The following is a 12,387-nucleotide window of genomic DNA, read 5'->3' on the forward strand; positions in this document are numbered from 1 at the left end:
CATTTTTTTGAACCTTTAGCTCGCAAATTAAATACATGTTCTGCCAAAAAGGAAGTTAATTTTTTTAAATATTATCTTCCGTTTGGTGAACATCGCGGTTCAACATTGACCGAAGAAGTTAAATTATTAGCAAGAAATTTTTCGCGTGCATGAGCATTTTCAGGGGTGAGTTTTCCAGCCTGAGTTTGTGATTAATCATTTTTAGCCAACTCTTACCTGATGTCACTTTGTTGGCCGTAGGACGAGCTCACAGTTGGCAAGCCCAAGGCGGAGGTGAAATATTTCACGGTTTCCGAAGTAATTCCTGTCATCGTGGTGTCGATGACCACATGTGGGGGTTTCTCTTCCAGCAAAGACTCATTATATTCTTTGCATACTTTATGGTCATGTAAAAGAATGATTAATTATTAGCTCGTATGTTTATTACGTTACTTGCACTTTAAAATAATTATCTCTTTGCATTTTGGTGCGAAATTCTCCTGAGGAGCATTTTATCGACGCCCTTCACGTATTATATACATCGTTATTGAAGTTGGAGCACTACCCTTATCGCAGAGATGATTAAAGGGTTGCGCTTTATTTCCCAATGACAGTAATTTCTTCAGGATAAAATTCACGGCAAAATCAGCGTCGAGCTATATTTTTCCAGTCATGACAAATTGGCACTTGTTCCGCTGATATTCAAAAACCAAATATGGAGCGGAGTAAGATTAAAATAAATTTTTTTATGGGTGTAAAAAAGAAAATTAATATATAAACTATTTTTAATCATACGTATCTTGAAATAGGAATAAAATACGGTTAGATTATTAAATGGTTGTCTACATTCCACCTGTAGGGGTTTGGAAAATACACTAAATTTCAAAATTGGGAAATTCAATGATCTTTTATTACCCTTCTGATTCGTAGAGTAGTTTTAGCGGAGGCGACCGACTGCTTAGGTCATTTACGCCATTAGGGATGGGCAGCAAAGTGGTGGTGGAGAGGAACCCGGCGTCAGCATTAGCCTACTCTTAACGAAAGGAACCAAGGGGTCCGCAGCTTAACGTCCCATCCGACGGACGGCGTACTCACTCAAAGTTCTCTCCACAAAAGTTTAAGTAGGGTTCGGGATACCGCTGAAAAATATCTGCCACCTCCGGGATTTGAACCCGGGCATTTCGGGTGGGAAGTCAGAACGTTAGCCATCGTACCATCCGATCCCTTTCTGATTCGTAAAGATTGTAAGTCACTCTACCCGTCTGTTCGGTTAGATATCAAATGGTGTGCATTGATGAGCCCATCAGTGCAAATATTTTTCTTGTCTTCTTTTCGAAACACAGAACAGAAATTACTTCCAAATTTCCTCAAAATGTGTCTCTTTGGAACAAAAGCAAAGAATTTATGAAAAAATGCGTATAATTTATCGCCTTGCTTTCGCTGTCTCTTAAGTTTTAGAAGTTCATATACTTTATTTGGCACTTCAAAGAGGAAATAATCAGAATGTATTTGCTAGTTTCATTCCCTATTATGTTAGAAGACACTCATCAATTTTATTAAAAAGGATACGGGTGGAACAAATACTTACGTGCGTCCAGGAGATCATTGGCACTTAACTTCGACCCAGCATCCACAACTCTGCGGACGGAATCCACTCGAGCACCGCCTCCCAGGCCTCTATTCCTGCGCGCGTAGTTTAAGGCCGCGTCAAAAGCTTTCTCTGCTACACTGTTCTCACCACTCTCACCAACGAACACTGTCGGTGATGATAAGGTATATATTTAATTCTTCTTAGTAGTAATAGTGGCATAGATTCTTCGCAGCGATTCAACATGTTCACATAAAATATTGGGTCCATGAACTAATGATTGTTTCAGACTACACTGTTTCATGATGAAAAACGGTTATTAAGTCTCAGTATTTCCTTCACGATAAAATAAATGAGACTATTGTAGTCCCTTGTATCAGGGTTTACTTAGGTCGTAATTTCATATATCATGCATGGGTCCTGGATCAATGCTACACGGCCACAGTTACTGTGACTTATCAATGGATAAGTATTTCCAATAAGGCATGGAGCGTAGTTTTGTATAGTTCGGGAACTTGGTTCTCAAAGATTGGAGGACAAATGTAGATAGGAGGCTTTTGGGATGTGGGTTCGGAGGATGGAAAACATCAAATGGACGGGTAGGAAGTCAAACGAAGATGTACTAGGCATGTCAGGGGAAGAGAGAGCGTTGTTGGAAGCAATCCGAGGACGGTAAGAAATATGGATGCTGAACACTTTCATTGGAAATGCGATGTCGAAGACAGTGAGCGTTAATGAAAACGAGGTCGGGGTAGGAAAAGGATAGGGTTGCTGGACGGAATGAAGGGAGATAGAAGGCATACGGAATTTTAGAACAGTTGATCATAGCATGGGGTGTTAGGTTTTGTCATCTCAGTCGAGGCTAAGAAATGGAGGAATGAAAAGTCCGCGTTCATCCAAAACCTACCTTAAATGTAGACTACCAAAGTAATTGCCAATAATTCTTTTGAATCCTTAGTCGCTACTAACTTTAAAATTCCAATCCAATATCAACCACTTTAAGCATAAATAAAAATGTGTATTTAACGCATATTCATTCGGAATTTCCTGAACATCGTATAAATATTACTCACGGAATTTATGAGCTGTAATTCTCGAAGATATAAATATAACCAGGAGCAGTTGTTAAATAAAACAGCTCACAAAAATCAACCTGGATAATATCCAAGTATAGTGTAATATTCATTAGGAAAGAGTCACATGAATTGAAAATATCGTCTTCGCGTCAATATAATTGTAGTTGTACTGAGATAGCTATATTTATTTATAAAGCCCAATGCGAAAGTTTGTCTATAGAAATGTAAATAATAATGAGTGCCAAAGATTTCCATAAAGATTTTAAATCGCGCTTTCGTATAACTCTTACACGTCCTGCTCGTATAAGCCTTCGTGATAAATTTCACCTCATTCTCTGGTAATTACGATTCTATGGTTTGTCGCTATGAATCCTTCAGTTAACCCTTTAGGAAATGTTTTAATACTCAAGTTTATAATTAGTAATTTCCGAAACTACTACTACGTTGTCCTAAATTATTCATTACCGATGATTGGAAATTTATATGCCCCAACTTAAACGGAAAATGGTTAACTGCAAACATTTGCTCTAATCCGGCCAAAACACGGACGGCAAAAGATTTATTTAAGGCTGTGAGTAAAGAAGATGACAATATTTTCTGACTACAGACTAATGTGAGCATGAGCAGGCGTATAAAATAAAAATAACTCACATATGTTGATATTCTGCGTGGATTCCGGTGCAACAGTGCGGATGAGCATACATGCCGTTAAAATTTGTAATACCCGACGGAGACCCATTAGCTAGGCTCTGAAAGAAAAAGAGAAAGTACATAGTAGAACGTGAAATGTCTAATTGGTAAACCTTATCGATTGCAACTATTCTAAGAATTGTATTATTTTAATTCTTTTTGATAAATAAAAACTGCAAACCGTAATTGAAACTTATTTGCGTGGAAATCTCGGCGTTTCTGCCAAAATTCGCTAGTTACCAATTTTAAAATCATTTTCATTTAAGTTTGGGGACGTAAAGTCTGTACATTGCGTCACTTTCCTACTATCGTAAATGGGATTACACGAAGCCTCCGGCCTTAATTATCTACTTGTACAACTGCAACGCGAATACAGTTGATTTTAGATTTTTGTCCAACTTGCCCAATCCCGTTAGCTCTATTTAATTATTTATCTGTGAGCTTCAACTATTAATTACTTCGAACGAACCGATGAATGTAGTACGTCTAAAAGAGCAAAGAGGATCACGTTTGATGAACGTTTAACAACCGAGAAATTATGTTCGAAACTTCGTCCTATTCAACATTTAATTAGCTTTGTGCTGTTTACATTAGAACCTCATTAGCCAAACTATGAGTTTTGCGCTTATTGTGAACCCGATCGAGTTTTTATTTGCGAACAAGTACGCTTGAAATGGCAAGATGCTGAAAAAAAATCGCTGAAACGCTTTTTTTGTGGGCATAGCAAAGTTTATTCAATTTTTAAACACTACCCCAACCCATCATTTCGAAACGGTTTTGCTTTTAAATGATTGCGTCATTAACGTTGAGAAATGATTTCCCTGTTAATGAAACATGGGAATTATTCAAATATTTTTTTAAATATTCGATGGAAAATTTCAAAATAACTTATCGGTAGTCGAATGTTATAAGTCGGCGATAAAGAGCAAATCGTGGATTAACTAAGAACATTAATTTAAAAAATGTGAAAATTGTTTGTAACTTCTAGCTGCCAAGTATTATCTCCACGTGACTGACAGTTCAAATTGATATATTTTCATATTTTATTCAATTTATATGGCGAATACTTACTATGCTGAAGAAGATTCTTTGGAGCAATCCTCTTCTCCCCACCTAGACCCCTACATAATATCCTAGCGGGTGCAAAACGCGGCGAGACGTGCCCTCGCTAGCTGCGTTGACGGGGAGGAAGGCGCAGGCGGGCGGGCGAGCGGGAGGGAGGTCGACGACAGGTGGGACCACCAATGAGGGGAGTGTGCAGGTGGAAAGGTCGCATGGAAAGGGCAAGCACACACGACCATTGTTTTGATCGCAGTGTAGTTGCCTTGGCGACGGAGGGAAAACACATCGTTTTACGACGAGTCAAAAATTCCACGGAGTGGCCTTGGGGCTGTCTAAGTGCACCTCAGTTCCGACTCAATACACCCAGGAGAGTTCTCATTTCTCTGCGGCGAAATTGGAATGTGAAAGATTAACTCAATGAGACCCATAGTATGTGCAATTTTTGAAATAATTTGCTGTCAATTTTAAGGACCTAGTCGAGGATTGACTTGGGATTTCAACTGGTAGCACGTCTCTTGTCTTAATATGAAACAGTTATTATGCAATCAGACCAAATGAAGAATATTATTTATTCCTTATACATGAACATACCAAGTCATAATGCTCACGTGATGGTCTACGTTCAAATATCTTCGAAAATTATCATCGGAGCCACGCTAGGGAGATAACCATAAGTCACTTGACGCACATACGAGGGTCATCCGGAAAGTAGTACCCGTTCGTGAAATAAAGACACAAAAGTAAATATTAACAAACATAAAAAATTTTATTTGAAAGAGGATACTTTAAACTACTTCTCAACATAATCTCCAAGCAAATTAAGGCATTTGTCATAACGTGTGACAAGTTTCTGTATTCCTGCTGTATAGTCCTTCGCCGCCAGCTCATTGAGATACGCGAGGGACCCATCTTGCACAAATTTTTGCATAATGCAGATGGTGTTTAACAATTTCATGAACAATTGTTCGAGAAACATTGGGAAAATGCTCACAGATGTCATCAATTGTGACGCGCCGATCGTTCCTCACGAATTCGTCAACTGAGCTCACCAGTTGGTCTGTAATGACAGACGGTCTCCCCGAACGTTCATCGTCGTGTGTGTTCCCCCTCCCCATGTTGAAGTTGCGACACCACCGCCGAACAGACGACTCGTCCATTACATTGTCTCCATACACCTCCTTTAATTGGCGATGAATATCACATGGGCGAACGTTTCTTGCATTGAGGAATTTAATCACTGCCCTCACTTCACAACTGGCGGCGTTCTCAATTTTTTTAAACATTGTAAACAATCACAGAAACAACACAGGCAATGCTAGCGTCACGCAACTTGGCTCAGAGAAGGCAGACAAGCCACTGAAGCTATCTGACCTCGTCCAGCGGCTACTCGCGTCGTCAGCACTTCATGCGGCACGAACGGGTACTACTTTCCGGATGACCCTCGTATGAAAGGAGGGCCCGACGATGTGTAGCGAACGGTGACCTGGGGAGAGGTAGATGTTTCATAGAATGTGAATCCACTTGGACCTCACCCTACTTTTTATGGCCAACGGGACATTCAGATTAAATCAGATTCTGTCCCACTTCGGTTCGTAGGAAGAGTGAGAATATTATAATCGAATGCAGAGTTGGCATGAGAAAGGAAGCGAAGAATTAATTGGGAAATTATGACTAGCGTAAATATTTGAAATTATGACTAGTATTTGGCAAATGTTTGGTGACATTTTTGCATGGCGCGGAGGGAGGGTCAGAATATACATGTACCATTCATCATGAGTGCCGTGCATTAGCAAGAAAATGAAAACTCTGCTTCCTTCATAATTCTCGGGTACTATATTTTGTTACAGTTGAATCTAAACTACCAAGGTAATTATTTTTAAATGCTGCATTACGTAACCAAATAACTCTGTATTTATCTTTGCAAGTCGATGATTTGACCAAAAATCAGAATATAACTTCACGCCAGGCTAATGCCATTAGTCGGCAATTAAGAGAAAATCATGGAATAATAATATAAATGTAGAACTTGTTCGTAACTTTAAGGATACTTTCCACGTGACCGACGTTTCAAATTACTTCATTTTAATATTTGATTACATTTTTTAACTATTCAGAAAAAGAAGTGAGTCAACCCCGCGGAATTTAATTCGGCTCGTATAGCAATGCAAGAGTGGAAATAAGCCAGTGAGCGTAGGGGACGTGCAGGTATCAAAGGATCGATCGTTAATTGTAAGTATGCAGTATTGAATCGGAATGACAAAAAATACCTCTTGCAGTAAATTAAACAATAATATAGGAATATGCTTTGAATTGACGTATCAATGAGAGGTTTTAGTTTAATAGCTTAGCTTTTCTGTCGGCTGAAACTTATTTCGACCGTTCATTCATAGTGACTTGAGAGGAAACGTTTTAAAAAAATGTTTCCAGCATAGAATTGTTTAGACTTGAACCATTCGTTATTAAGGATTGATCGACAAAAATCACGTTTGCGAAATAATATTGCCAAGATCTTCCATTCCAAATTTAGAATATTGACTTATGTGTATTTATGCTTCCGTATTATTTATCATTAGGATTTGGGGAAGGAATTTGAATAAGCAGTTAACCAAACAAATATAACTTGATAGGTTCGAGAATATGAATTAATGCAATATAAATTTACATTAACAGAATAAAAATCTCATAGCTCTCATCTGAAAGAAGAAATTTAAATCAATTGACGGTCATACCTTCTCGTCATTTGATTTAGATTTGGCAATTTCGATGATGATCGCTCACTCACACTTTCAAAATGGTTGGTTTCTTCCTGATAATATTAACCAGGACCTTGAGTACAAAAGTAATACTATTAAGGCTTGTCAAATGGTAATTTTTAGCATTGAAGGATTTATATAAATCTGATATACTTCATATTAAAATTCATATTCCTATAATACTGAATAAATTTGTTGCCAGTAGCATGACAGAATATCATATGATAAAGCTAACTTTATTTTATTCTTGGTAATTAAAGCCTCATATCTTATTCGACTACCCCATCTTAACTTGCAAGACTTTTAATGATCGACCTAACACCCTTGTTAATTTAGTTAAAAATTATTATAATTATGACTTATTTTGTGGAGCTATTTTGATGCAACTGTACAGTTTGCCTGCTCCTTGATTTTACGAGAAAATATAATTGCTTCCTACCTTGTTCGCCAGCCTGCCTATATCCGTATTGTTTGATCAATAATTGTGCCTTTAAATATCACTTATGTTAAAAATATTCGTTTTTCTCAGTGTTATCTCTCAATACATATGTTGGTATCTCACTCCTCCTTGGCTAGGGCCCCACTGATTAACTTTCCCCGTGTAATTCGACATTCAAATGCGCTTTTGCCATAGTCATTGTCGTCCGCTGTGTCCCTTCCAACACTCCCGCCAGCCGATGCCCAAGTCATGAATTGTAAAATCTTCCCAGCCAATTTGAATTACTGCTGCTGGTTCCACTCGCCGGATAAGTGGCCGGTGTCGGGAACTGTGGGATAATTACTATGGCCCACAATAGAGCCACCAGCTTCTTCCTCAGCTATGTACAGCAGTTGCCTCCTGAGCGCGTTCAATTTACTCTCCGCCTCCATCCTAGCTTTCTTCACCATTCCCCCCACACATTCTTTTGTTCCTTGGCTCCATTTCTTTGCTCGTGCAAACTTCGACCACGTTAGTTGGACCTATCTTAGCCCTCTGCCCTTTACTAAAGGATACGTCATGTTCCTGCGAAGGCGCCAGTTGCAATGAAACTGTGGGATCTGCAGAGGTCCCGGAGATGCTAGATATGTTCTCCGCTCGTTTATCCTTTCTTCCTTGCACGTCCATCCTCATATATCTTCTGGCATTGCGAACGTGTGCTGAAGGAAATGGTAAAATCGATTAAATTAATGTTCTAATAGGCCACTGTAGCTCTTTACTGGATGGTTTGATCAGTAAAGGAGGCCAAGGTTGACCTCTTACTAATTGCGAGAACTACCGTGATTGACATAATTCATGCAGGGAAGGGGGTCAGTGCTTTCACTATGGTAGATAATAACAGGAAAAGTTACAACTCTTGTATGATGCCATGCTGATGTGAATCTGACACTCTCCGATAATCAGTGAAGTGAACTTAGATTCCAGGGTGCCATTAGTTTTCTTTACACTATTTATGAACCCGTCTGCTGCGGAAAATCAGAGGCTTAGAAGATCAGTATACTGCGATTTCACTATCGAGCTCTTGACTGATGAGGATGAAAATTAATATTACGATACCAAAGACTAAAAAATATTTTGAACTTTCAATATTGCGCAAAGATGCCGCCACAGATTACATCATACCCTTTAACTCCCACCAATATTTTTCACAGAAAATGTCAACTTTTCATTTTATGTTGAACCAGCTGCTCTGTGTACCACTCGCTAGAGACCATTACAACTGCGAACTTAACATCATAAAATGGATTGCAACAAAAAATGGATACAACGGTATATTTATAGATTCAATGCTGGAGAAAAAGTTGAAGAAAAAAGCATTTTCACTCCTTTACCATCCCACTGAAGTGAAGGGGATATCTCAAAAGTGGTGCAAATTACCTTTCTATGAAGAAATAGTCCTAAAATAGGAAAATTCTTTCCTAAGGACCAATTTAGGATCGCCTTCTGCAATAGGAACAATTTAATATGCTTATTCAATAGAACGAAAGAGAGGGCTGATTGTTTGGATAAAAGTGGAGTGTCGCGTGGCTGGCGGCCGCGACATCATTGGTGGGAACGTAGCACAGAATGAGAGAGTTGTATTCGGTTTATGAGTCTTTTATTCAACCCTTTACAAGCTATGGGGCTCAGGCACCGGGGAGTAAGGACGAGGGTGCACTTACGGGTGTAGGGCGTCTCGGGCGTGGTCGTACGCTAGACCAACGGACTCAGAGGCGGCTCACTCGCGGCTCAGAGGCGATTTTGTTCTTGGGAATGATAATTGAGGTGATTTCCCATTGCCTTCCTCAATAGTGTTTTAACGTGACATCATCACTCAATGGACGCCCCACTGTGGTCAGACGCCTGTGCAGCCACCTCACTGAGCAACAGACGCTGTGTGGACTACCTTTCGTCTGGCTCCTAACCTTTGACCTATCTGGGATGGGTGACCCAACCAGGGGTAATTATCATGACTCCCACCAGCACAACTCTAGGGGTCATCGGAACGCTTAAGCCCTCCCACCACGTCAAGGTTGTAGTCCATGATATATATGAAACCATATACACAGTAATCAACCGGAAGGTCGGTTGGGTAGGTGATGGTAGAGTTCACCCAGTACTAAGCCCGACGGCGTGTGAAATTCACACGTCAGGGTAAGGGGGTCAGTTCCTTTCCCTGTGCCAGTTGTGGTCCAGGAAGATCTGGTACCCGAAAAATCACATAGCTTGGGTGGAGCTGCAGGTGCCCAGAGTGCCTTGCCCGGGAATCGAACCCAGGCCCCTCCGGTCAGCAGTCCAACGCCCTACCCCCTGGACTACCGCGACTATCATGATATTTATATATATTATATATATATATACACACACATATACATACATAATTTTATATATATATATAAAATACCTAATTTTATATAATATATATAAAATACCCATATATATGTATAAAATGTAGCACAAGTGGACACAGACAAAAACACAGAAACACACAAAAAAGACACTCATTAAGTTTCGAATTTTCAGTGGTCGCAGCCACCCTCCTCAAGGAAGAGAAGGATAGAACTGCAGGGAATACAAGGGCTGGAATGATGGATGGAAAGGGAAGGTGGGGAGAGGTTTCCAAAGGGAAGAGTTTGGAGGGGTAGCATTAGAAGGGGGATTTTTAGAAGGATGGGGAAAATTGGAAGGTGATGGGTGGGAGGGGGGATGAAAATATGTTAAGATCAGGGTAATTAATGCCTAGTATTAATACCTGGGTAATTCCAGGAATCCAAGAGCCAGATGAAGGAGTGGTCTATTGTTTTGAGTTTCAGTGGAGGATCAGAGGGTGGGAGGGATGCTAAGATGGATACACTATAGCATTTATCAAAGGGAGAATTGTGTTCGGAGGCGTGTTTGGAGATAGGGAGCATATCAATCAGGGAAGAATTCTTGCATGAGGCCCGGTGGTTATTAATTCTAGTGTTAAGGGGTGTGGTACACTGTCCAATATAAAAGGCTTGGCAAAGTGGGCCCCGTCCCAAAACCACTCCCATGTCATGCAATAAACCTAGATGCAAAATATGTCCTATTTTCAAAACCAAAATGCCATCCATCTCCCACCTGCTTTTTAACTCTCTCCCACCAATTCCTTACTCTACTTGCACATCTAGCAATGTAGTTTACCAGCTGAAGAGCCAAATTTGCCATGCCTTTTATTTTTCAAGTTCTGGTCAAAACTTAGTCATAAAAACGGGGATGAGGATGATATTTTCAATTACTGACCAGTGTCATTATTGACAAATTTTTCTCAAATATTTGGGTCCTTAATGAGTGAAAGGCTTATATATCATTAAAAATAAAATTTTAAGCATGGAACAATTTTGATTCCCAGAGGGAAAATGTACCAATGATGATCTCTTACAAATTTTCTAAAAAAGATATTGACTTCTTGGGACTCGAAGGAATACTTTGTTGGTGTATTCAATTATTTTCCCTGTGCATGCGATACTGTGGACCATTAAATCCATCTAAGTGAATGTTAGGGTATCAAAGGAGTCACCCATGAGTGGCTACAATCATATTTAAAGGATAGGAAGCAGATGGTGGAAGTTTGTGGCATTGGGGTCAGCAACATTATAATAAATCACTTATCACCCATAGGATCAAGTGTCGGGACGAAAAGGTAATATTCTTGGACCATCATTATTTATACTATATATCAATGATTTGCCTAGATGTATTGAGAATAACAACATAGTTCTGCATGCAGATGATACAACTTTGGCATTGAGCCACAAGGACCCTAACTTATTGGAAGCTAAGCTTGATAGCTCATTATTTCTCTTGGAAAAATGGTTTAACCTGAAGTCTAGATCTCCGCCAACATTGCTCAACTAACACACACCACAGCATTCTCTGTAAGCAGGATTCATACAAGTTCATAAAACATTCATACATATAATTCACAAACATTTGCTTTCTTCATTGTTGAATTAGGTATTTAGGTCACCTCAGGAGCATACTGAAAACCACGTTCAATATGAATATCATTCATGACGTGAGACATGTTCCATGCATGTATCTAACATGTCTTTTAGGAATAATTAAACATCACTATCATGCAAAAATCACCTTTCCATATATGGGGCTGTTGCATAACAAAATATTGGCCCATGTTACGGCAGCATTAATTATTTTCTGAATTGCAACACACATTAAATAATTAGAAGAAATTGACAATATAAAAATAAATTACCAGGGAGTGCCCTCAGATCATAATCATCTCTCTGGTGCCTTAATACTATTTGTTTAAAATCCACTGAATTTTAAATAGCATTAATTTAAATACTTTTCATCATCTTGTGGCATGAAAAGCAATGTAGCTACCTCTTCACAGCCTCATTAATCCCTAGGCACAAAATCATCATAAGTAAAGACTATCATTTATGATCATTATCTGCTTCTACAATTTATTTTATGCTAACCATGCCAAATTTTTATTTTAAGTGACAAAGTTCCATCATATTTTCGTATTGATTTTATGATATGGTTGGTTGAGTGAAATGTAAACAAGTGTTCATTGGTGATAATTTACATTTAATGTACGTTCTCTGATATTAAAATAAAGTTTTACTTTGAGTGTTTGAATACTTGGCAGCTTTTGTGTTTGTGGTAGTTGTTACAGCTGAAATAAATTAGTCTTATCAATGCATTTGCACTCAAAACTCCCCATATCCTTTTTGAATATGCTACACGCATTTAGGTGAGGAATTATGGGTAGGGCGATTTTAGCATTTGAGT

The 12,387-nt window shown here is 39.0% G+C and overlaps 1 protein-coding gene across 1 annotated transcript in view; it reads right to left on the bottom strand.

Moving 5' to 3' along the window:
• Ir25a (ionotropic receptor 25a) overlaps window positions 1-8,018 on the bottom strand; it is a 25,969-nt gene extending 17,951 nt beyond the window's left edge. The window contains exons 1-3 of the mRNA XM_071591858.1: window positions 7,931-8,018; window positions 1,568-1,735; window positions 217-376 (exon numbers count right to left, since the gene is read on the bottom strand). Of these exons, the coding sequence (XP_071447959.1) occupies window positions 217-376; window positions 1,568-1,735; window positions 7,931-8,018 (416 nt within the window). The remainder of the gene's footprint in view (window positions 1-216; window positions 377-1,567; window positions 1,736-7,930) is intronic.
• Window positions 8,019-12,387: the final 4,369 nt, after the last annotated feature.

The sequence above is a fragment of the Hetaerina americana genome, unplaced genomic scaffold, assembly GCF_022747635.1.
Source record: "Hetaerina americana unplaced genomic scaffold, ioHetAmer1.1.p SCAF_5, whole genome shotgun sequence".
NCBI classification, from domain to species: Eukaryota; Metazoa; Arthropoda; class Insecta; order Odonata; family Calopterygidae; genus Hetaerina; species Hetaerina americana.